Raw genomic sequence first — 26,238 nt, 5'->3', positions numbered from 1 at the left:
AGTTTCTATGACCAAAGCCCGATATGCGCTTAGTGCACTAACACAGATTAATATATGTTTAACTTTGGTATGTAGCAATTCAAACAGTGTAGATGTTTGTATATATTAAATAGTAAGCAAACACATAAACGACAAATGTCAAAACAGTTTGCTTTAATTTATGTATAATATATACACCTTAAATTAAGCTCGATTGTATTTATACAAGTTCAGAAGATGACTCATTTTATTTGAAATCTACTTGCCTTTTCTTTAAATTTTGGCTACGCTCTTTGAGAAAGGGGTTAACTACATATGCTTGTAGTGACGTATCAGAATAACCTGTGCAGGCTGCAGAGGTCTAACAGGGACGACACTGTCCACTTTAATGATATTTTTCGTTTTTCGTTTACAGAAGGTCTCTTCTAACCACAGGCTAATCTAGGACGACAGTTAACACAAATGCATGAAACCTCCTTTTTACAGACGGCGACATATTTTTATGTCAATAGCATAACCTTGACATAAGTCTGATAAACAATATGTACATATACACGTTTTTTTATTTGTTAACCTTTTTGTACGGTACGAAGATAAGCAGACATGGAGCAAAGTTTGTTTATTGAAAATTATTAGATTCATATAGTGTCAATCCATGTTTCATTAAACAAACTTTTTTCCGAATAACACTGTAGATCCGGCGAGTGTAATTACCTTTGAGGCTGTGAGACACAGTGACTCTATCGTTGTAAATGAGAAAGAAAGCGTGACCTTCAGATGTAATGCCACAGGAAACCCTAGTCCAAAGATACAAATAAAGAACACCAATCGTGTACAAAAGCAACGAAATGCGGTTTCTCTCAGATATACGGAAAACATGACATGCACACACACGGGCAAATACTCGTGCTATGCCAGGAATATCATAAACGAAGAAGAGTCAAAATCTAAAGACATCGACGTTGTCGTTAAATGTATGATTTTGTTTTTTAAGTTGCCATATACATTAATATACATGCACATTATAATTATACAACTTGTATGTACGATCTTAATGATATATTAAGTAAAGTCATGTTTAAAATCACCCTTAATTGTGAAAGTTTTTATCTATATCATATTTGTGTATGTCGATGGTTTTCTTTAAGGCTCCCCGCGACCTGCTTCAAACATGCCTTCAGAGCTCAACTTCACGACTACCCTACATTCAATTGTTGTACTGAACTTCACAGTGATTGCGTATCCAGAACCACAACCTTCAGACTATGTTTGGAAGAAATGTGATGTTGAAGAATCGAATGGACATTTACAATGCTTCCCACTTGTTGATGAAGGGCACTTTAACGTCTCAATAGTTGATTTAACGTCGTATCTAACGATTTCAGATTTCATTCAGCATGATATTGGGCGATATGTGTTGACTGTGCAAAATGGTGTTGGTAACGCATGGAATCAGACGTTCCTCGTCGTGATCAAAGGTACACATTACGTTAGTTCAATATTCTCATGATACCTAAATATTTAAAACGGATTTAGTTTATTTGTTTTCAGGATAAGTCTAGAACTACCATCATAAACACATACAACCAACGAAAAGCATCCATAATTGGCATTCCTTTCGTTTTACTAACCTTAACCTGAAAACAAAGAAATTGTCTTTGAACTGCGTACTTCCATATTTGGTTATGTATTTTTTGTCGCTTCAGATAAGCCTGAAGCACCGCTGTTGTTTTATGAAAGCACAGCTCCGCATTCCGTCATTCTAAAAACGACTGCAGGCTATAGCGGTGGCATCTCACAGTCAATAATACTCCTTTACAAAAACATACACGCTTCGGAATGGATCAAAGTAGATGCGATAAGTGATGTTCCCACAAACTATACCTTTTCGTGCACATTAACTGGGTTAGATTCCAATATGAACTACAGTGCAATGACATATGCTAGCAACGAATTAGGGAATTCCACAACTGTGTCTATATACTTCACACTTGCGGTACTCGAAAAATCATGTAAGCTAAATAACATGTAGACGCTGTTTTAGTAAAACAATGTGATCTTATTTGCGACGATGACGAAAATCGTCAATATTATAACTAAAAAAATGATTTTTAACAACTTGTAACTACTATTATAAACACATACAACCAACGAATATCATCCCTAATTGGCATTGCTTTCGTTTTACTAACCTTATCCTGAAAAGAAAGAAATTGTCTTTGAACTGATTACTTCCATATTTGGTTATGTAGTCTTTGTCGCATCAGATAAGCCCGAAGCACCGCTGTTGTTTTATGAAAGCACAGCTCCGCATTCCGTCATTCTAACAACGACTGCAGGCTATAGCGGTGGCATCTCACAGTCAATAATACTCCTTTACAAAAACATACACGCTTCGGAATGGATCAAAGTAGATGCGATAAGTGATGTTCCCACAAACTATACCTTTTCGTGCACATTGACTGGGTTAGATTCCAACATAAACTACACTGCAATTACATATGCCAGCAATGAATTAGGGAATTCCACAACTGTGTCGATATACTTTACACCTGCGGTACTCGAAAAAATATGTAAGCTAAGTAACATGTAGACGCTGTTTTAGTAAAACAATGTGATGTTATTTTGTGAAGGTGAAGGACATATTAAATATTGTTTCTACAAACACTTAATGATGTTGAACATCTTGTCGTTTATGTTATCATCGATTAACAAGCAGGCTGTTGTATTAATCATATATGACCAGAAAATGTATAGGGCTGGTAAAACACATTTGCTGAGATTTTCATGACTTTCAATAAGTTTAAACCCCAATGCTTTTAGTTGGTCCTTCAAATGTTTAATGTTGTGTTGATTGTATTGCTCAGTTATGTACAGGACATTGTCAAGTGTTAAATAAATAAATAAAATACAAGCGGATGGATGACATTAACAAACCTCTTCTGCAATACGTGTTTTGCAATGTTGTTTCAGCACTGACGTATTCACTTGCTGGCGGCGGTATTGGTTTGTTGGTCTGTATTGTTGTGGCATTTGTGGTTTACAAGTTCAAATGTCGTCATCATAGCGGAGTTATCAAAATCAAAGCGGACAGGGGTAAGTTTTGACCAAGGCTGACTGATTAAATTTGCTCGTTCAAGCATCGTTCTAAAGTTAATTGTTTGCAATTCGTTAAAATATCATAACCGTTCTTATGAGAGTAAATGACGTTAATTGTCCTTAAGTATTTTGTGGTATGAATGCAATTAGTTATGTTTCGGTTCTAAATCACTGGTGGTAATGAAATATATAAAGTATACATATTCCGTACGAAATTATTGTAATTCCTCTATATAGTCCTGCGTCATCACATGTGTATCACAAGTGGAAAATTTATAAGATTGTTTATTAACATTTTTTAAATTAGTTCTCAAATTCGTGTGCGTGTTTTGTATTTGGTATATGCGAAAACAATCAGTTTGGTACTTTTTTATTTTTTACCACTTTAATTTTAATATTTAAATTGCGATTATGTCACACCGCATAATTATTAATCATGTGTGTTTGTTTTTAAACATTAGATGAGGTCGTTGAGAACCCAATGTATATTCCTGCTGGCGATTCTTTCTTGTACCAAGTTTCCAGAATTATTCCAGGTACAATTTTTAATTTATAATACAACCTTTTCCCGGCCTAGTGTGACACATAAACAGTCGTGCATTTTCGAAATACAAGCAAGGTGAGTAAAAGCAGTGTTTTTAAACGCGACAAAATGACGTCATTGTGTTTATTTACATGGCGTCACAACACGTTTATTGGTGTTTTTAGACACTATGTCCATTTTATTTTGTTTATTTGCAAAATTATTTTTTTTAAATGGTTCGATTATTAGACCACCAGTTAATTTTCGAACACAAATAATTTCAATTGCTCCGCACTGAAACACGAACACTACCCAATCAACAAGGCTGGTTTTCTAAGCTTCTGTAAATAAACGTGTCTCTATCTAACACTAAATTAGTAAGTTATTAATAAACATTGCAAAATGACAATGACCCAATGTATACTTGCCACCTGACTTACATTCATAAAGGTATTATATGTGTTCCTAAGAATTAATGTGAACAGGTTTGAATTGTGCTTTCAGAATTACCTCATCCTTCGGCGGATGATGCAACAATATACAGCTCTCCATACTCTTATGGGGTATTTATAATTCCTTGTTCAGTTCGTTAGTATTGTCGTTTAACAAAAACTTTAAACACGAGTGCCTTTCATTATATTTCAACGTAATCAAACAAAATGTGTCGCTATAAAATCGTAATTAGTCTTAATTTATCTTAAATGAGGTTATACTCTTGTGGTTTTAGAAAGAAGCACCGTACGATGCAGAGAAAAATGTTTCGGAAAACATTTACCATAACGTTTATGATGATGTTCAATGTGGCGAGTTTGAGGAAGACGAATTCTGGTCTGACTTTAGTGATGAAGATTGCGAGGTCAACCCTTCTGAAGTCGGACAATCAGTCTCAACACTTTAAAGTCAAACAATTAATTTATGATAATTGAAGACTTATGTTCAAAATGCAATGTGTTAAACGAAACTGTCTTAGATAATACGTTGTATCAAAAATATTGTAAGCTATATTATACTGGCAAAATATATGTATACAAAAAAGAAACACGAGATGTGTTTGCCAGAATGGGCCACTTTGTAGCCATATATTTGACCTTTGACTTTGAAGGATGACCTTGACCTTTCACCACTCAAAATGTGCAGCTCAATGAGAAGTAAGAGATTGAAAGCAGAAATGAATTAATTTTTTTTTACCTTTTACCTTGAAGGCTGACATTGACCTTGATCTTTCACCACTCAAAATATTCAGCTCCAAGAGATACACATGCATGCCAAATATCAAGTTGATATCTTCAATATTTAAATAGTTATGGCCCATGTTAAAGTTTTCGGACGGACGGAATATTTGACATTTGACCTTGAAGGTTGACCTTGACCTTCATCTTTCACCACTCAAAATCTTTAGCTCTAGGAGATACAGATGCATGCCAAATATCAAGCTGCTATCTTCAATAGTGAAAAAGTTATGGCCAATTTTAAAGTTTTCGGACGGACGGACAGACGCCATATATTAGACATTTGACCTTGAAGGATGACCTTGACCTTGACCTATCACCACTCAAATTGTGCAGCTCCATGAGATGCACATGCATGCCAAATATCAAGTTGCGACGTTAAATATTGAAAAAGTTGTGACCATTAAAGGGGCCTTTTCACAGATTTTGGCATGTTTTGAAGTTTGTCATTAAATGCTTTATATTGATAAATGTAAACATAACATATTAAAAGCTCCAGTAAAAAATCAAAAATAAAATTAAAAAAGGGGAAAAAAGTAGCCCGCAGCAGGGCTCGAACCAGAGACCCCCAGAATCCTGAAGTTAAAACGCATTAGCCAACTGAGCTATCCTACCCAGCACACATAAGCTGCGTATTTTATACCTTATATAAGCAATCTTCATGGTTTCACAAATTTAAGCGACAACAACAGAACTTTCCAAATTATTCAATCGTTTCGCGTTGCAACGCTTTATAATTTTTAGGTTTTTAAATCGTCAAAAGATGCATATACTTGCTATATTAGACCATGGCAAATGTTCAGTAATACTATTTTCTCACAAATACCATAACTAAACCGAAAATTTGCGAATCTGAAACAACAGTCTTCAATTTTGTCAATTTACCAAAGCGTGAAAAGATCCCTTTAAAGTTTTTGGACGGACGGACAGATTGACATACTGACTGACTGACGGACAGTTCAACTGCTATATGCCACCCTACCGGGGGCATAAAAACACATAATAACATTCAAGTAAAATGTAATTAACGAATTAATGTCCACATTAAATAGATGGTCAAATCACAACACATTTGAATCCAAATCCTTCTGTATTGCTTAAATGTTTGTTTAGAGCTGGTTCATCGTGATGAAGTACAATGGTGCATAACCATCTTGCCATATGTTAACGGACCTTAATATGCGTGTCGTATTTGCGGTCGTTGCTGTTGCATTTATTATTAACCCGTTTTACACTTTTGTATGTAACACTTACTTATACTGTTTTTTATGTATACTTGTTGCACACATTTCTCCTTGCAAGCACTACTTTCAAACGGTAGTGTCTTTGGTTTTATGAAGCTCTTTTTTTAATAAAGCACTAAAACAGAAGTCATAAACGTTAACTATCTTAGTCTTATTGAAGCCAATATTAAATAGAAATATATTATCTATTATATAAGAGATTTTTTTCGTAAATTATATATTTAAATGAGTGAGCTAATTAATGGAATAGTAAACCGTTGGGTATTATATACGACCGGTTGTTTTATATGGAATACGTCAACTGAAACATACCGACAATTATTTTATGTCTGGTGTAAAATTCTATAATTTAAATGTCAAACATGTAAACATAAGTATTATCCTAACAAAAGGGAACTACGTTTTCGCATAATACGTTAAATGTTAGCAGTCATTTATCACTGCATGTTTCTGTGATATTTCGTTTTTATATGTGCACTATAAACAGTTTTAGAGCCATTTGTTTTTATATTAATCGCATATTTCAATACTGTATGTAAACATATAAGTCAGTCTGTCTTTATATATATTGCATGTTCCGTTCTGGTCTGGTCTCTAGTGTCATGTCAATTGAGCAGATAGCACGCCGGCGATTTCTAACCCATTACGTATGTAATAGGATGATTATCATTAGCTTAAATCAAATCCATTGATTCAATAATTCTGAGTGATTTTTTTTAAATTCATCTTATACATGTATTCCTTAATTTCTTTAAAATTCTCAAATAAACATGTTTTGTTGAATACCAACGTGAATTGCAATATTAAAGTTTTTTGGCCTCTGATTCTGTATCCGTGCACATGGTACAACTTTATACGTTCCGGTACTTAATTCTTGGTTCTTTTCATTATACATGTTTGTATTGGCAGTAGTGTACTCACAAGGTTAAGAAGAGAAAACACAAGAAAGGGAAAATAATTTAAGTAAGTTATTTTGATTGTGACTGTCATCTTTTAAGATAAAAATCATTGAAGGTTTCTTATCGTGTTCAAACTCCATTATGTTCAAGTGTATGTCAAATTATATCGTACACTCAACAATCAACACTGTTTAAACCTAAAACAATGACTTTAGTAGACTTCACATAGAAGAAAGATATTTCCACAATCCTTATTTTATTGCGTGGTCAGATGAAACAAACACAGACACGGATGTAAAGTGTACAATCGTCGTATTTGTAATATTTATCCTGTTGCTATTCGAAACAATGACCGAGAAAATCTTTGAAAGTATAACGTGTTTATATTCGGTCGTAGATCATGTGACTCTTGTAACATGTTTTCCATCTGTGTATCTGTGATGATCAAAGCTTGCCTCCGAAAGGAGAGATCTTCCAAGGATCAGATCGCAACCCTGTTCAACATTCTGTAACATTTCCTAGCGTAACATTCGCCTCTGTGAGTCCAATTCATCGACTATCAGAAGGCGTCCGACAGCATTGAACTTTAGTCGCTCTGGAGACTACTCAGACTATTGGGAGCGATAAAAAATATCACCGATATCACCAGAAAGTCTTTCAAAAGGATGACCTTGAGAATCGTTTATGGAAGACACATTACTTTTCTGCTCCTGCTTGCCTTACACTGGGCCATGAAGACTTCGACGGACCAAGAGCAGAACGGAATCCAGTGAACACCCTGGAAACAGTTAGACGACCTTGTCTTTTCCGAGATCTGGCTCTTCGTTGACACACCGTACAATATAAGCAGGAAAAGACCAACATGGTAGCGGATAGCGAAAATAAAATGTTCAAGATAGACGCATCTAATGACACACCCTTCACAGGCTAAGCGAGGTGCTGGATGAGATGGACAGCTTTCCTTATATCGGTATCACCCTTGACGGAGAGGGAGGAACAGGATGCAGACGTCGAAGCTCGAATTGGTAAAGCACAGTCTTCCATACGCCGAATAACATCTGGAAAGCCAGCGCGGACATCATCACCACTAAGATCAGGCTATTCAATACCACCGTGCGGCCAATACGTCTCTATGGAGCAGAGACCTGGAGAACCATCGTCACAACCATAAAGTAAATCCAGGTGTTTATTAACATCTGCCTTAGGATGATTTCGAGATCCATTGGCCAGACAAAATCACCAACGAAGAATTATGGGGAAGACCAACACTGAAGCCCATTGACGAAGACATCCTTCAGAGACCTTGGTGATAGATAGGCTACACCCATCGCGTGCTTGCATCAAATACAACAAGACATCTGGAACCACCACGGGGATTGCAATAAAGGGCGGCATAGAAACACTTGGCGGCGAGACCTTGATGCAGATGCAGTTCCGCTCGCACAGGACCGAGACGCGTTGAGTGAGCTGTTCAGAGGAACCATAGGCGAAGATGACATGAAATCATGCGACTGTGATGTCAAATCAATGGACAGTATTAAGATACGTTTACCTCTTTTTTGAATGAGACATATGATAAAGCTATTGATAAATTTATTGAAATATCCAATATAATACAAAGCAGAGATTGCAAATGCAATCTTTTATCAATACTACACCACGTAGAAGATAATAAAACGCATTATCAGCTCTAGAATATGTTTCTAAGTTGTTGATTTGTTTTTCGTTATTCTAATTTAGCTACACGCAAGAGCAAAATTATTAATTGCTGCCAAGTGACATTACCTACGGTCTATTTGAAAAGTTTACATATTGATCACATTAGATAAACATATACACATATATTTGAAGACACTTGTCCGATTTGTTTAATCATATGAATTTGTATCGAGTCAATAACACATACAATTCTGCAGTGCGAGATCAGTGAACTAGATGTAATCTCCATTTTATGTTTATGTGTATGTCAAATTATATCGTACACTCAACAATCAACACTGTTTAAACCTAAAACAATGACTTTAGTAGACTTCACATAGAAGAAAGATATTTCCACAATCCTTATTTTATTGCGTGGTCAGATGAAACAAACACAGACACGGATGTAAAGTGTACAATCGTCGTATTTGTAATATTTATCCTGTTGCTATTCGAAACAATGACCTAGAAAATCTTTGAAAGTATAACGTGTTTATATTCGGTCGTAGATCATGTGACTCTTGTAACATGTTTTCCATCTGTGTATCTGTGATGATCAAAGCTTGCCTCCGAAAGGAGAGATCTTCCAAGGATCAGATCGCAACCCTGTTCAACATTCTGTAACATTTCCTAGCGTAACATTCGCCTCTGTGAGTCCAATTCATCGACTATCAGAAGGCGTCCGACAGCATTGAACTTTAGTCGCTCTGGAGACTACTCAGACTATTGGGAGCGATAAAAAATATCACCGATACCACCAGAAAGTCTTTCAAAAGGATGACCTTGAGAATCGTTTATGGAAGACACATTACTTTTCTGCTCCTGCTTGCCTTACACTGGGCCATGAAGACTTCGACGGACCAAGAGCAGAACGGAATCCAGTGAACACCCTGGAAACAGTTAGACGACCTTGTCTTTTCCGAGATCTGGCTCTTCGTTGACACACCGTACAATATAAGCAGGAAAAGACCAACATGGTAGCGGATAGCGAAAATAAAATGTTCAAGATAGACGCATCTAATGACACACCCTTCACAGGCTAAGCGAGGTGCTGGATGAGATGGACAGCTTTTCTTATATCGGTATCACCCTTGACGGAGAGGGAGGAACAGGATGCAGACGTCGAAGCTCGAATTGGTAAAGCACAGTCTTCCATACGCCGAATAACATCTGGAAAGCCAGCGCGGACATCATCACCACTAAGATCAGGCTATTCAATACCACCGTGCGGCCAATACGTCTCTATGGAGCAGAGACCTGGAGAACCATCGTCACAACCATAAAGTAAATCCAGGTGTTTATTAACATCTGCCTTAGGATGATTTCGAGATCCATTGGCCAGACAAAATCACCAACGAAGAATTATGGGGAAGACCAACACTGAAGCCCATTGACGAAGACATCATTCAGAGACCTTGGTGATAGATAGGCTACACCCATCGCGTGCTTGCATCAAATACAACAAGACATCTGGAACCACCACGGGGATTGCAATAAAGGGCGGCATAGAAACACTTGGCGGCGAGACCTTGATGCAGATGCAATTCCGCTCGCACAGGACCGAGACGCGTTGAGTGAGCTGTTCAGAGGAACCATAGGCGAAGATGAGATGAAATCATGCGACTGTGATGTCAAATCAATGGACAGTATTAAGATACGTTTACCTCTTTATTGAATGAGACATATGATAAAGCTATTGATAAATTTATTGAAATATCCAATATAATACAAAGCAGAGATTGCAAATGCAATCTTTTATCAATACTACACCACGTAGAAGATAATAAAACGCATTATCAGCCCTAGAATATGTTTCTAAGTTGTTGATTTGTTTTTCGTTATTCTAATTTAGCTACACGCAAGAGCAAAATTATTAATTGCTGCCAAGTGACATTACCTACGGTCTATTTGAAAAGTTTACATATTGATCACATTAGATAAACATATACACATATATTTGAAGACACTTGTCCGATTTGTTTAATCATATGAATTTGTATCGAGTCAATAACACATACAATTCTGCAGTGCGAGATCAGTGAACTAGATGTAATCTCCATTTTATGTTTTTTGGTGGTGTTTCGTTATACAAGTATTGAATTAGAACAAACATTTCTGCCCTGATTTAGTTTCTTCAGTTTCAATGTTTTTAATATTCAATACAACAATAGTTTGATTTGTGCAGTGTGGCTGCCTTTAAACGTATCCTCGTACATATCTTCAATCGGATTATATTTCCGTTTTCGGAGGCTGTCAGCAGTAGAGCTTATTAAGTGAATCGAACATATTAGTGATCTTTCTTACACCTTGTGTGTTTGACACATTTCTGTAGATAAATTTCTTATAGTTAAACAATATCTAGATAGATATGGACAAAACTTAGGTGTATACTATTACTCTTAAAAACGTTACCAAAAATTGTTACAATAGATATCCGATACTTATCCTATTAGAAGACTAATAGTGTAATATTTGATTCGTAACGAATAAGATCAAGACATTCTATCTATATACCGTTTAGCTTCTTTAGTGTCATTTATTGCTATGTTGATCCGATATCTAACACGCGCTTGTGATATATGATTTATGATAAACTAACACTAAAACGAGTATGTTCTCATGTTTATGATGGGACACATTAAGACAAACAGTTTTATATATAACTAAGTAAATCAAGTTCGGATTTCCCGTCACTTTTTTTGGAGCGAAAAACACGAGTTCTGTTTTCCCGTCTTTTTTGCAGACAGGGAAACATAACTTGTGTTTTCCGCTCCCCCTACAAAATCGGAAAAACACAAGTTCTGTTTTGCCGAGTACCAAAAAAATTAACTCGTGAAAACCGACTTATTTTGTGTTACCCTGATATATGTTTTTTACCCGACTTTTTTGTTTTTGGAGCGGTGATATCACCTTAGTGCCACCGTATTATCCTGTTGATTATCATAACGCTTTTAAATACAGCTTCTTAAACTTGTTGTTCAACATGCAAATTCATGTGATGCACCAAGACCGAATTTGTTATCGTTTAGAAGGTCATGTGAACGTAAATTGTTGTATGATGCATTTAAATCTTAATAATGTTTACAATTTATTTTTCTTATATTGTTTGGTTTACAACCGCAAGAAAAAACGTGTGCAAATTATAAACGTATACGGGTTAATATTTTCTGCTTACATAGTTCTTTATAATATACAAATTTAATTCAAGCTGGGATAGTGAGCTTTAGACAGAAGCTTAAAGAGAAACACATGCCGACTTGTTCTGGTACAATATAATCACACTTTGTGGCCGAAACTGGAAAAGGGGAAGTAAAATGTCATTATGAGATACGAAACCGTTTGTTTGTGGTGAAACATCATGTGCCACTTTATCACACGTACACTTTCTATGAATCTGTATACAGTTTAATTGGTTCACATCTTTCTTATTGATGGGTCAAGTTTCCTTGACCGTTATCTTTCAATTTGTCTATACAACAGTTTTGAACATACAGATTTTTATGTAAACACATACATATTCAAATTATAATATAAGAAACATTTCCTAATTGGTAATACGAAAATTATTTTATTTTAAATTTTTTTAGTTAATCTGAAAATTTAAAAATGAATGCTTAAATTGATGTGTACAAACTGGACCAGTCTCACCAAATCAAAGGTGTTCAACATATTTGTTCTAAGTGATAAACATTTTGTTTGTCATGTTAAGTGTCAGGTTATGAATGCCCAATTTAGCCCAAAGACATTATAAGGAGATTAATTGTTGTTAACCTCCAGTATCATTATGTTTAAGGCATTAAACAAATAGCCTAGTATACGATAGAGAACGATAAATTCAACACAAACAGCAAACACAAAACAATCCATAAAACATGGTTCATTGCCTTCGAATGTCAATTCAAACAATTATGGCTAGCCTTACCGAATACATAGCCAAGAATGTATCCCAAAACACACCCGTGAATGATCATAAACAATAAACTCATAGCAGCGTGTAATTCATATTCATATTACAAAGCAATAACATAAAATAATAATTTGATAAGCTTTCGACAGTATGACTCAATGGTTAAATCACACCAGAGCAACAGCGTTGCTACTTTTTTGAGGCACGGTGAAATGACACAAGTATACAAACGCTACGATAAATTCATTTTTGACATCAATCAAGCATCATTAAGTACAAATGTCAGATCAACGAAATGCATATCAGGCAGAAGTAGTAAAACAATCTGTTAAATACCCCCATTATGTAATAAGCAATCCTCGTAGTATCCCAAAAGAAAACGACAACAACAGAACTTTCCAAATTATTCAATCGTTTCGCGTCGCACGACGCTTAATAATTTTCAGGTTTTCAAATCATCAAAAGATGCATATAATAGATATTTAAAAGCATGGTAAATGGTCAGTATTACTATTTTCTCAAAAATATCATAACTAAAACGAAAATTTGCGAATCTGAAAAACCTATTTTTCAATTTTGTCTATTTACCAAAAAGGGAAATCTGTTGGACGGTCCCTTTAAGTCTGTTTCAACTATACAGGTTGTGCACGAAATTCGTGCATTCCAAATGTTTAAACACCATGGTTTCCTCTATATTCATTGCTTTAGATCTTGCCTCTTGAACTTGTTCAACACGCAAATTCATTTGATGCACCAAGACCGAATGTGTTATTGTTCAGAAGGTCATGTGAACGTAACTTGTTGTATTTTCCAAAACTGGAAGAGTGAAAGTAAAATGTAATTGTGAAATACGAAACCTATTGTTTGTGGTGAAACATCATGTTCCACTTGATCACTTGTACACTCTGTGTGATTGTATGAACAGTTTAAGTGGTGCCCATCGTTTTAATTGGTGGGTCATGTTTTTTGACCGTTTCCATTAAATTTGTCCAAACAACCATTTTGAACAGACAATTTTTATATGTAAAAACATACGCGTTCAGAATAAATTAAATATTAAAATGTGAGCATAACGATTCTCTATAATGATGCCAACTTACTTGAGGAGGGATATTTTCAATCGCTCTTTCGGTTTTATCTAAACGGATGTGACGCAGTAAGAAAATGACTTTTATGTCACTTTCTTATTCCTGTGACTGTTACAATTAATAAATTATATTAATATTAGTTTTATTTCCTATTTGTTAATACTAAAATTATTTAATTTTAAAACAGTTGCGTTAATCTGAACATTTAAAAACAAATGCTTAAATCGACTGTACCAACTGCTGCAGTCTCACCAAATCAAAGGTGTTCAACATCTTTTTTCTCAGTGATAAGCATTTTGTTTGTCATGTTAAGTTTCAGGTTTGGAATGCCCAATATAGTCCAGAGGAATTATAAGGAGATAAATAACGCGCGAACGATCATAAGCATTAACCATATAGCATCATGTTTTAATTCATATTCATATTACAAAACAATACAATAAAATAATAATTTGATGAGCTTCCGACAGCATGACTCAGTGGTTTAATCACACCAGGGCAACAGCGTTTGCTACTTTTTTGAGGCACGGTGAAATGACATGAGTATAAAAACGCTGCGGTAAATTCATACTTGACATCAATCAAGCATCAGTAAGTACAAATGTCAGATCATCGAAATGCATATCAGACAGAAGTAGTAAAAAATGGTGTAAAAACTCATTTTGTCGTTTGGATAAATGTACGCAATGTATGCAACTCTGAACTACTGTTCTGTCTTCATTAGACCTAGTATCAGTTGAAGCAGCCATTGACCGGAAAACGCATATCTGTTCTGCGCAATTTTCCTTAATACATAAGAACGTTCATCTATTAGTAAACTAGTTGGTAATTCATTCGACCCATTACATAATAATTAAAACGTGTATTAACTGAAAAAGAAAAGGCAAAGACTTATTCGTATCACGTTTTGAAATTGTTTTTGTTTCTTTTAACAGGGAAAATTAGTAATTTTATAAAATCATTGAACTATTATTAAATCTCCAACTTTGTGCTGAACGTTTTGCATTTTGCTTTGATATTTCTGTTCCATTATATTTTGATCGTTTAGTTCTTAGATATATATATTCTATATATATACAATATTCGCACATGACAATACCGTTAGTAAATGTGTATGTACATGTCCCTTAATAAAATATTATGTTTGTTTCGTTCAGTCATTTTTGTTCTGTCAAATCAGCAAACTAAACAGAATATTCCCTAGAGTATTTATGCGATTCGTAACTTGCGTAAAATAATACGATTGAATTAGTGAAAGGAAGATAATTATATTGAATCATATGTCGTTATGAAATAGTTACATGCTCTGATACTGTCATCGCTATCAGAACCGGATACTCGGTTATTTGTAAGACATATCTCTTCCTTATTTAGAATTGGACGTTTATGGTTTAGATTGTTAAGCTTAAGGAAACAAAAACACGATAAGCACATGAAGACATATCATGAACGATCGTGTATTATTGCTGAGACACTTGCCCATTAAGAAAATCGATAAGTTTAGATCTTGCGTTTACTCTCCATGATATTCAAGTGCATGTCCATTTATTCTCGAACGAAAAACACCCAATTTATTGTAAAACCTCAAAACCTGACTATGGTACAAATTAATTTTAAAACACATATTTTAATTGCTTAATTGCTTAATTGTCATTGTGTATATGTTCTAATTAATCAAACATCGACAAGGATGCAAAGTGAACAATCGGTGCTTGTGTAATATATAGGTTTTGTTTGTTTTTAATGTGCACAGTGTCATAATTCAACCAAGACCACGGCAAGTTGAAACCAATTATTTATAAAATTTGTAAAATGCATAATTTAAGACATCAGCAAATAATTAAGTAGTGCGGTGCAGGAACATAGCATTATATTCAATTTTAAGTGTCCATGCATTGACATTGTAAGTAAAGGTAGATAGCAAAATTTTTCGTATTGTAATGCAGTTCTATAATCATTTTGTGAAACACAACATGTTTAGGCTCTTTGCATAACGATAAAATACTTGATTTATATATATATATATATATATATATATATATATATATATATATAACACTGAACTAATATAGTTGTATTAAAAGTAACATGCATACGCATTAACTCCTCCGGTTAATTTAATTTCCTGTCATTAAAACAGGCATAATTGATATGAGTAAGCAAAGAGGGAAATTTTCAATGCAAAAATGGGTTCCGCCCTTTTGCACTGAAGCCCTCTGTATTATATACTTATGATACTACGCTAATAGGAACATATATTTCTTCCTTAAGTGCCAACATCGGTTACTCAAGAAAAGGGCGTTACTTATAAAGTCGTGCATGCAGTGTTCTACGTCGGATGTAATAAATAAGCCTAGGCAATACAATTTCTCCGTTTTCCTAGAGTATTGGTAACATTTCCATGTGAATTAAATAAAGGATAATCATGTTTTAAAAAACTATGACGTCATTAGAAAACCACACTTTTGCCAGAAATAATTTGAAATATATGTACATGCAGTTGTAGTTTAAACTCATGTATGAAAATGCTAAAAGTATAACCATTTATTTATCAGATCCACCTCCGGCAGCGATATTTAGTCATTCAGGTTAACAAATTCTCAAACGACGACTTTATTGCAAACCAGTCATTGTGGCCTTCACCCTTTAAGAATCAGGAAATCCATTTCCAGAAATATTGGTCAATAATTGCAATGCTGTAAACAAAGAATGGAACGGAACTACTTCAGCCATGTAAGCTTAGTATTTTACGTGTATGCAAGCATGGACATACGTTTATTATGCGAGTAACACACTTAAGTCAGAGATTGTGTGATTAAAACGCGGTGATGTAATAGTTAGATGTAAGATTGTTTTACGATTGGAATTAGTATTACATATTACTTATAAGCTCGCGTTTGCGTTAAAGCATATTCCCGAAAGCTGATCCTACTAACGTGTATGTTTGAATGGATATAATGCCGTCAAGCAGGCTACCTCAATTTTCCAACAAACTAATAAAGCTCGAAAGAAGAGAAAATGCCTGTAACACCGACGGCTTTATTACATGGTTTGTAAAGAATAGTGTAATTTGTTTAAAAAATGACGGCGAATAGATGTTTAAATGAATGTTGTACGAGATGGTATTAAATACAATAATCGAAATGATGATTTCTGCTTAAAGGCTTACCTTGGTCAAATTATAAAATGCCTAAACATCTTGAGAAGATTTTCTATACGCAAATGTCATACCGAACTTCACAGCAATTGCGTTTACTTTACATGGTTGTGATCGAGCAGAATTAGAAACAATAAAATCTTACTCATTTATTTTTTATACCATTTACCTACGGTCGAATATTGCTATTTTTATTTTAATCATTATCACGTTTGCTCTATAATGTTTTCTATGTGAAAACATGGCGATGGCTATATGTGGAATTTAACCTTTTTTTTCTTTCTCATTTTAAGTGTTCCGATATATTTTTTGACTGGTTGTGGTGCTTGGGATTTGATAATTCTAAAAGTTATCGATGGTTTCGTTTGCAAATATCGATACAAATGCATAGGTAAACAGCGTTAATGAAGCATGGCTGAAAATTACCTCAGATTAATAAAGTATCAGATGTTCGATCTAAACGTATTGTCTTACCAATGGGATAATATGACTTTTAACACTCCAATTTAAAAAAAAATAGCCGGTACAGGACAAGCAATTGGCCTCATGCCTTTTATAAAAGACCTGTGCATGTCAACAAGAATATTACTCAAGATAATGCGTCTGGAGATTCAGTATTTCTATATTTAGAAATCATGTCATTTCCTCACGAGTCGTACCATATGGAATAAAAACGATATAGTGAATCAACCACAGAAGCAACGTTTTCTTAAATATATTCTTTTGACACCAATGGGTGAACCATGAGAGTTTAACTATTATGAAAACGGCGCCGTTTCTACGATTTTACATATTTTAAAGGGGCCTTTTCACGTTTTGGTAAATTTACAAAATTTTAAAAAGTTGGTTCAGATTCGCAAATTTTCAATTTGGTGATAATAATTTGTGCGAAAACAGTAATATTGAACATTTACTATGCTCTAATATAGCCATTATATGCATCTTTTGACGATTAAAAACCTGAAAATTATAAAGTGATGCAACGCGAAACGATTGAATAATTTGAAGAGTTCTGTTGTTGTCGTTATATATTGTGGAACTACGAGGATTGCATATATATAATATAAAATACATCTTTCATTGCACGCGGAAGAATAGCCGAGGGGTTTAAGTGGTAGACTTTTTACTCCAGGGGTAAGTGGTTCGAGCCCTGTTGAGGGTTACATTTTTTTTTTTAAATCTTATTCTTTATGTTTCACTGGAGCTTTTTAGAGCAATTTTTTTTACACTGATCAATAGAAAGCATTTTATGACACACTTCAAAACATGCCCAAATCTGCGAAAAGGCCCATTCTTATTGCCGCAGAACTGACGTGCGAAATCAGTTAAATTATCGCACGGATAAGTGAAGTTCAAATTTGCCCGATTTTTTAGCACGGGAGCCTGACGCACAATGCACTGATGTCGCACGTGCTTCGTAAAGAAAGACCGGAAGTTAGCAACACTGAGATCACAAGATTTCCGTACAACAATTGTATGTAGTATATTTACAAAAAAACATATGTATGCAAATGTGAATAACACGTTATAACAATTGAACATTTGAAACAAACATAAGTCTGTAAGTACACGGAAGTTTTATTAATATATAATTTCAAGAAAGTATATCTAGTTAATACAGACAAGCAGGGCTCTTAAGTACTAGGTACTTAGTTGACGATATGGAAAACGCGTTGGGTATTCTGTTTTGGATTCTAGCATACAGTGTTGAGCCTGGAGGTAATAAATAATATTATAATAATTAAATTATGCAGTGTTTTGTTGTTGATGATGTTTGTTTCTGATGGCGATCATGATGCTTAGAAGTGTGATAACATGTAAAACCATCATTAGCATCAATAACATTATGCCATCGGTTGTGCTTGTTTCGTTGAAATAAATATTCACTTTCACAGGGGCAGCCCTAGACGTGCTAAAGAGGTTATGCTCTGAGGTCTGCAATGATCAGGCTGATGCTACCACTGCAAAATTTGGTGGTGGGCTCTTATTGTTTTACTTTATAAAATAACGTGCAGTCTGTATATTTCCCACTTTAAAATATAAAATATTATGTAACCTTAAAACCTGTTATCGAATAACTGGTGTTTGAATAATATTAAACTGAATCTGTGTCCCCTAGATTAAAATACGTGCATACTTCTTTATAACACAACATTTTTTTACAAGCTAATCCATTCCCGTGTGCATAAAATAATTTGAAAAGTTGCTCGTTTGGGACCAACATTATTGTATCGTTGTTAAAAGGTCAGTGTTTTAATTAAGTTGAATTAACAGTGATCCTGCATGATAAAGTAAGTTCGTAGTTCATACGTATGTATATCTAAATTTGGTCGTAATATGCGTTTTCAACCTATTGGCTTCTATTAATCAATTTTCTACTTGTGAGTTTTTGATTCACATAAAACGAGCATGCATGCATTGTTAGTGTATATGTTATTGATCCCGGCCTTTCGGGTACTAATATAATATTTTTGAACAATGCAATTTTTGAAAATAGATTTCTGCTTAATTCAGTTTCGATTATCATCACGTTAAAGAGATAATTAGAATGTTACAAATTAAACATAGTTTACTTTACAGATCCACCGACAGTTCCAGAATTAATATATGGCGGTGCAGTTTTTGAGACTTTAGTTGTCAAAGTGATTTACCAGCGTCCAATCGTGCTTGAGTGTAGAAGTTCAGGCGAACCTGCCCCGTTAATACACTGGGAATATCATTCTAATTCTATTGTCAATTCTTCAAGACTCGAATTTAATGATAAGTCCGGTATCATCAAGTGTGTGGCAAAAAACTTGATGCCTGATTTTTATTTCAATCAGTTCATACCAGGAAGATCTGAGAAGTCCATTTATGTAGATGTTTTACGTACGTATACCGGGTTATAAAGGAAACTAACAGTTTTAAATGTACTTATACAATGTTTGCACTGACATAACAGACCCTGCAAATTAATGAATTTATGACTTTTTATGAATATATTTTAAACATTAAAACTGGTTTGTAGGTAAGTTTTAGTTTTTTTACGGTTTTATTAAAGTAAATTGTGTATATAAACTTATTTAGAATCGCCTTCCAAACCTTCATTCATCATCAACGGGACATATCGCATCCTTAACACAGACAAAGTTGCAGTGATAAAAGGTACACCAATATCGTTGGAATGCACGAGTCAGGGTAATCCGGTTCCTGGTATCATCATGAAAAATGAAACATCACAACATTTTGCATTTGGATCAATTAATGTGCAAGATATTCACATTGTAACTAAATGAACTTTTCTTTGCATTTCTACAAATTTTATGAATCCAACGTTTGGATCGAAAGAAACTGGTAAATCAGAGAAGTCGCTAACCATAGAGACGTTATGTAAGTATAAATAATATACTAAAACGATTAATTTCAAAATGTTATAATGCATTTATGACAACACAAGCCTAGTATAAATTATTTTCATTTTGCAATAGAGCTACGAAATCATTCGTAGACGTTCTGTAATAGTTCCGTATCCTAATTTGCCTGACAACATGACAAGCTCTACTTCAATACTGTTGGCAAGGCGAGCTAAAATTCGCTTTTAAGAGATTAACAGCTCGTTTAGACTTGTTTGCATGTATAGACATAAGTAATGTGTTAAAAAGGTTCACGGTTTTTTAAAACACGATCGGATATGCACTGAGGCACAAAGGTACTTTTTACTCTTTTTCCCCGAACAATCACGTGTGTTTTTTAAATCCCACAAAACATCCAGTACAATGTTAATCATATGTTTCCAGCTAATGAAATCAATAAAATAGCATATCTAAAAATAATTTTCTATGTGGGCACTGAAGGTTGGGTTACACTGTTTCATATTCCGTAGGGTCCCATTATAAAAGTACCAGCGTTTAAAGTTTTTTTCCTTTCCGATGTATATAATTTTGCATTTTAAAGATACATCTGTCCTCTTTCAATAATTGCAATCAAAAAGGTGCAACTTCTAAGAAAGTAAAATTCGCCCGGTGAGTTGTATCGCACGTATACATTTTTGAAGCTGTATACAATGAGCATATACCACAGTATTGATTTATACCACTTATTATATCTGTATTTACCACAATTGGAAATGGTCTTGAAAATTTGAAATCGGCACATTCGCAAATAAAACCACATGCCATGTAAAACTTCATGAATAATTCGCACGACGCATATAATCTTTGCGTATATAAAAATAAAACGTTACGAAAATATACGATACATAACCTAAAATAAGTCCGCTTTCCAAGTCGTTTATTATGAAAAAGGAATTCACAATGTGAAGTACCGATTTCCATTCCAGCAACTTGTATTATATAGTGAACTATTATTTAATAAAGAACTTGTATAGGTAAACCAAAATATATTGCCCAACGATATTTTACTTTAACTTAACACATATAAAACCGACTTTATTGTAAAAACAACAACACATGTTTAAATATTTGATTGTTAACGTCTATGCTGGCATGCATTTGTATATTAGCAACAGTAAAAGCCGTTTCAAATTGTCCCAATCAATAATGCAGTTCCACCGACTGAACTTACTCTATCCATGGACGGGGGTCGTCTTGACAGCACAACACTTAGCGTTGTGAATGCAAATAACGTGTCCATAGAGTGCACAAGCGACGGCTACCCACCTCCAATCAAACGCTGGGAATATGGGTTAAATATATATAATGGAAGCTTTCTAACCCTTACCAACATCCAAGCGACCGATGCGGGAACATATATTTGCGTTGTTGAAAACACGATGACCCCTACGTTTGGACCAGAAACTATCGGGCGGTCTAACCTATCGATACAGTTAGTCGTACAAGGTAAATATATATGCCACTGATTTATCATTGAAAATGCTTTGCAGATGGTGTGAATCAATTTTATTTTTATAAGTCAAAACGTTCCTAGGATTGTAGCCTGGTATACATTATGTATTGTGTTTTGTTTGTGTTGCGTTTGTCAAATGGTTTATTGTTGTTTGCCATTAATAATGCACCCACGGTCTATTATACGGTTTCTCTCTTTCTAGTGCAGCTGATGTTTCACTTGTTGTTTGAGTTTATATTAAGTGATAGACGAATTTGAGAAATTGAATGTACGGACTAAATAATAAGAACTATACAAATAATCGAAAAATATACATGATAAAGTATACATTAAATTATATATCTCTGCTTACAATATAAAGAACAACGGTGTTATTGCACATAGGTGTGAACACGCGTGTGTATCTATTGTATAGATGCCCGTTCTAACTCTTTACCAACCTGGGATCTTCTGTTTTCGTTAATTGGTGCTGGCTGTGGATTGTTGTTGCTCGCAGCAATAGTACTTGCATGCGTTTGCAGAACACGGAAAATACGAGGTATGTGTAATGAATAGAACAACCAAAATATCGTTTTATTGGGATGTGCTTGGCAAAAACTGTTCCACTTCGATCATTGTATGAATTGTATAATCGTGTCATTGTGTGTATCTTCATGTATTTTCATGTATTTTGTTTTCCACGAAGGTTAATATATGTTGCATGAACAAGCTTACTCTTTAAATCGTTGGTTTATACATGTTTTATTTATTTTCAGAAATCTCAGTGGCGAACAAAAGGTGACTTGTATTATTGTTATTGTATTTACATTATACTTAACTGTTAAGGTAAAACAATCCATTTAATGTTAAATCAACGTACGCACTGCAAAGACACTACATACACACAACATAGATATATGGAACGGATCTTTTTATTAAGCCAATAAAAAGCAGTCTGTTGGAATGTAATCGTTTGTTTTATTTGCAAATATAGCACTGTATCTATGTTTCAGAAATGTTGAATTACAACCATGCAAAGAACGGAAACGAGTGGAAGGTTATACTTCTAATGATTACTGTTGATTCTGTGTCTGTATATAAATGATTAAATCGTAGCTACGTGTTACGCTTGAAGCGTCATTCAACCGGTTTAAGCCCCCAAAGCTTCGCATTGACCGTTTTGTGGCTGTGATCTGACCCTTAATTATCTTGTAATGTTATGTATTGTCCTGTATTGTAAACTCTAATGTTCACTTACCTTTAATTAAAGACTAACGGATGTTTGTAAAAATTTGCTTTAGTAATGTTTCAAGAGGTTTTTTTATTATTATATGTTCTTGCACATATTCAGCGTACTTTATTATGTAAAAGCTAATCAATATAATATAAGGTGTATGTGTTTTAAACTAAACAATATATATTGCTAGATTTTGACGACGTTGTGGAGAATCCGATGTACATTTCTGCAGACGATGTTTTGGCGCATGAGCATTCATCGTCTCAGGGTAAAACTGTACATTGCTGTGCGAATGAATTAAATGAGTCACTTTTATTCAATAAATAATGTATTGCATAAACATACTTTAAAATAGATTCAGTTTTATTGGTATGTTTCGTTTCAGAAAATGTTAGAATTTTAAGAAAATGTTGATCGTATTACCTCCGATAGACTATGTTGTGGAGAACCCCATGGACATTTCTGCGGATGATATTGGACAGAGGAAAGTTGCACTACAAGCAAACGGTATGTGTTTATTATTGTTATCTGAGTTAAGTTAGCCTTTATCTGATGTTTGTTTCAAGTTGCACTCCAATTACTGAAACAATTTGCTGCATTTTTGCAGCGAACGGTCAAGTGGGACAAACCAAAATTTACAGTAGTCCATATGATGTTCATAAGGTTTGCAATTTTTCTTTAAAAGTATCACAAGTCTATCCATTCCTGAATATAAACGAATAAATTAACCATGCTTCCATCGTTGCTTGTATATAAAGTCTACAATATTTTGTATTGTATGCATACGTGTTTGAAACGCTCGTTTTTATATAAATTAATGTATATTGATATAATAGAAATAACGAAATAAGTTTATACAATAGTATTATGCAAATGATTTTTTCTCTGTTAAATATACATCATATACTTTCAAGTTTGCTACTTTTAAGTTGTGCAATATTCTTCCAAGGTCGAAAATGTTGTTGATGAAGTTTATAACCACTATGCAGAGATAATCGACTAGTTGGACGTACCTAAGACAACCTCAAAATCATCGCAGCGGCTAGTTCTCCGTAACCACAAGTTGCAATGTTATCCGTCACCAAATGTGTATCGTTCGTTTGTTACCACAAGCATATCAGCTGGATGTTACCACAATTGGCTTCCCGCAAGCACTTACGTATCCGTTTCCCGTAAAAAAAACAAGTCAGTTATCTGCAATCTCAGGTGCATCAGTATTTGAAGCGGATCGGATATCTGTAACCACAGGTCTTCTTTTTGTTTTCCGTAACCACAAGTAACATCATCCATGATCCGGAATGATTTGTGTTTGTAACGTAATACACCGTAATTCGACTGGGTGTATTTTTTTACGTTATGATACTGTTTACATACATTTTGTTTACTCAAAAATGATAATAAAAAAGCAACAAATGGATCGCATACGTGTATATTAATATAACTTTTGTTCAACCATCACCATCAAGGTTAGGAGGTATATAGCAGATTCAATGTTCGGAACATGTTATATCTATACGCAGAGATTTGGTCATACTTTTTCTGTTGTATATGTGAATCTAAGAGTATTACCAAGTGTTGCTATGGTATCATACGATTCGAGAAATTTCAATGGAAAAAATTGTTTGCGCTTGTCGATTTTTCCAAACATTATTGCTGACACTGTCACAGGTATACACTTAAGCACTGAAATTATAATAATAATGTAAATATTGTATCACAGTTTTTCATGAAATGGACAATGATTAGCATGAGTAAATTGTTTTAAAGCAATTAACTTTTGGAACAAAAATATCTGACATAATTTGTTAACGTAGATACACACTGGTATTTCGTGACAGTGAAAATATATTGTATGTACAAGAATTATTCATAACTATTTCGCAGCATGATGAGACTAGCATGTGTCTCCTAAAACAGGTGTTGAACTCGAGTTTAGCGGTATTTTTTTTTGTTTGTTTTTGTTATTAGAAGTTTGACATATTTTGTACAAAAGTTCTAATACTGACTAGGTTTTTGAACAATTTTAAAGCATTTGAGTTGATATCAAAATGACAATTTCATAAGCAGCAACAATTTAACTATTTTATTAAGCCTTAAACAATGACCCCGTCAAATGTATAGCAATGTTGCAATTTACGGGTTGGAAAGTTATTTACATTCTAAAGTTAATATCTACGCGTCACGTCTGCCTTATGGTGGATTTGTAATGTTCATAGTAAAAATTGTGACATTATTCACGATTTTTGAAAAAAAAATCTAACCAATATGAAACAGTATAATATCAAATTTGATGAAGCTTTTATTTCATTTTCATAATTGTTCACAAACGCCTTTTAATGCCGTGAATAAATTATAGCTGAAGAGTAATACAAACTCTAAAAAGACAGCTTCTGTCTATAGCTAACGCGCGGCTTTGTTTATTCTAATGCATTTAATTTGTGTATTTATTAATTTGTTATTAACATGTGGTCCCGCGCAACGATTTAATATGACTTTTTATAATTGAACTCTATAATAATTTTGTTAGTCGGTCACCTTTCTTTGAGTCGTGTTTGTTGTAAGAAATGTTGTTCATGAAGTTTGTGTATATGTGTGCCTAGTTCTATATCGCACTGATGTTGTCATAAGTAAGGAACGCGTGTTACAATGCGGTATTCTTTTTGCTGGTTCTGCTAAGGGTTCACTCTGTTGTTGCTGTTTTTTGTAATTCGTCGGAATGCATTTGTCTTATTAGACGCGCATAATAACACTAGTTACATTATGCATGATTCACATAATATATTACTAACTATTACTAGTTCGAAATCACTTTCAAATGCCACTACTTTATTTTGGAACCAAGTTAATTGTGTTCCATTTGCCTTACAATTATTGAATACTAGTAAGTAATTCAGTTATGAGGTAATTGTCAGTTATGGAAATTTGACATAGTATATGATCGCATTATTTGATATTAAGATGTAAATCATGATGGAGTTATAATAAACTAAATAAATAAAATATGGATAATGGAGTCTAGTGTTGTGGAATTCTTGTAAAAAGCTGGGGGCAACAATCGGGATCCCAGAAGACGCATAATCTATGATCTTCGTCCTGCAGTTGTTTATTATGATGTCAGTATTAATGTCAACGCAATGTCTTCGCTTTCTTTCTTTTTCTTTTAAGAAGACATTTCTTTCTTTATATAAAGTTATGTTTACACCTAACTATACAGGATACTTAAAACTTGTCGCGAATAGTCATTTCAAACCACAGTTTATTACATTACACGGAAATTTTATTAATCATCCTCGTCCTAGACTAGTTAATAACTAAATTTTAGCAGTCGTTTTTATGAACAAAAACTTCCAGTAT

The 26,238-nt window shown here is 34.2% G+C and overlaps 2 protein-coding genes across 5 annotated transcripts in view; both read left to right on the top strand.

Annotated features, from left to right (window-relative positions):
- The window catches only part of LOC127850069 (roundabout homolog 1-like), a 71,511-nt gene extending 65,311 nt beyond the window's left edge, over nt 1-6,200 (top strand). For both annotated transcript variants that reach the window (XM_052382813.1, XM_052382814.1), the window contains 8 exons: nt 675-953; nt 1,128-1,457; nt 1,686-1,991; nt 2,247-2,552; nt 2,953-3,075; nt 3,540-3,614; nt 4,106-4,164; nt 4,329-6,200. In XM_052382813.1, coding sequence (XP_052238773.1) covers nt 675-953; nt 1,128-1,457; nt 1,686-1,991; nt 2,247-2,552; nt 2,953-3,075; nt 3,540-3,614; nt 4,106-4,164; nt 4,329-4,499 — 1,649 coding nt within the window. In that variant the 3' untranslated portion in view covers nt 4,500-6,200. The remainder of the gene's footprint in view (nt 1-674; nt 954-1,127; nt 1,458-1,685; nt 1,992-2,246; nt 2,553-2,952; nt 3,076-3,539; nt 3,615-4,105; nt 4,165-4,328) is intronic.
- Nucleotides 6,201-19,555: 13,355 nt separating this feature from the next.
- Nucleotides 19,556-25,849, top strand: LOC127850074 (uncharacterized). Of its 3 annotated transcripts, XM_052382823.1 has the most exons (10): nt 19,556-19,691; nt 19,890-20,192; nt 21,368-21,661; nt 22,084-22,206; nt 22,424-22,445; nt 22,661-22,704; nt 23,075-23,152; nt 23,317-23,391; nt 23,492-23,547; nt 23,834-25,849. In XM_052382823.1, the coding sequence occupies exons 2-10, from the start codon at nt 20,126-20,128 to the stop codon at nt 23,885-23,887; spliced, it is 813 nt and encodes a 270-aa protein (XP_052238783.1). In that variant the 5' UTR covers nt 19,556-19,691; nt 19,890-20,125; the 3' UTR covers nt 23,888-25,849. The 3 variants fall into 3 exon arrangements, 2 of the variants coding, with proteins under 2 accessions (XP_052238783.1, XP_052238784.1); XR_008035051.1 differs by lacking the exon at nt 23,834-25,849 and having other exon boundaries at nt 23,270-23,391; nt 23,492-23,509; XM_052382824.1 differs by lacking the exon at nt 23,317-23,391.
- Nucleotides 25,850-26,238: the final 389 nt, after the last annotated feature.

This window comes from Dreissena polymorpha, chromosome 11 (assembly GCF_020536995.1).
Source record: "Dreissena polymorpha isolate Duluth1 chromosome 11, UMN_Dpol_1.0, whole genome shotgun sequence".
In the NCBI taxonomy this organism is placed as follows: Eukaryota; Metazoa; Mollusca; class Bivalvia; order Myida; family Dreissenidae; genus Dreissena; species Dreissena polymorpha.
The sequence above is the reverse complement of the archived record's forward strand: the minus strand, read 5'-3'. Positions and strand labels throughout refer to the sequence as shown.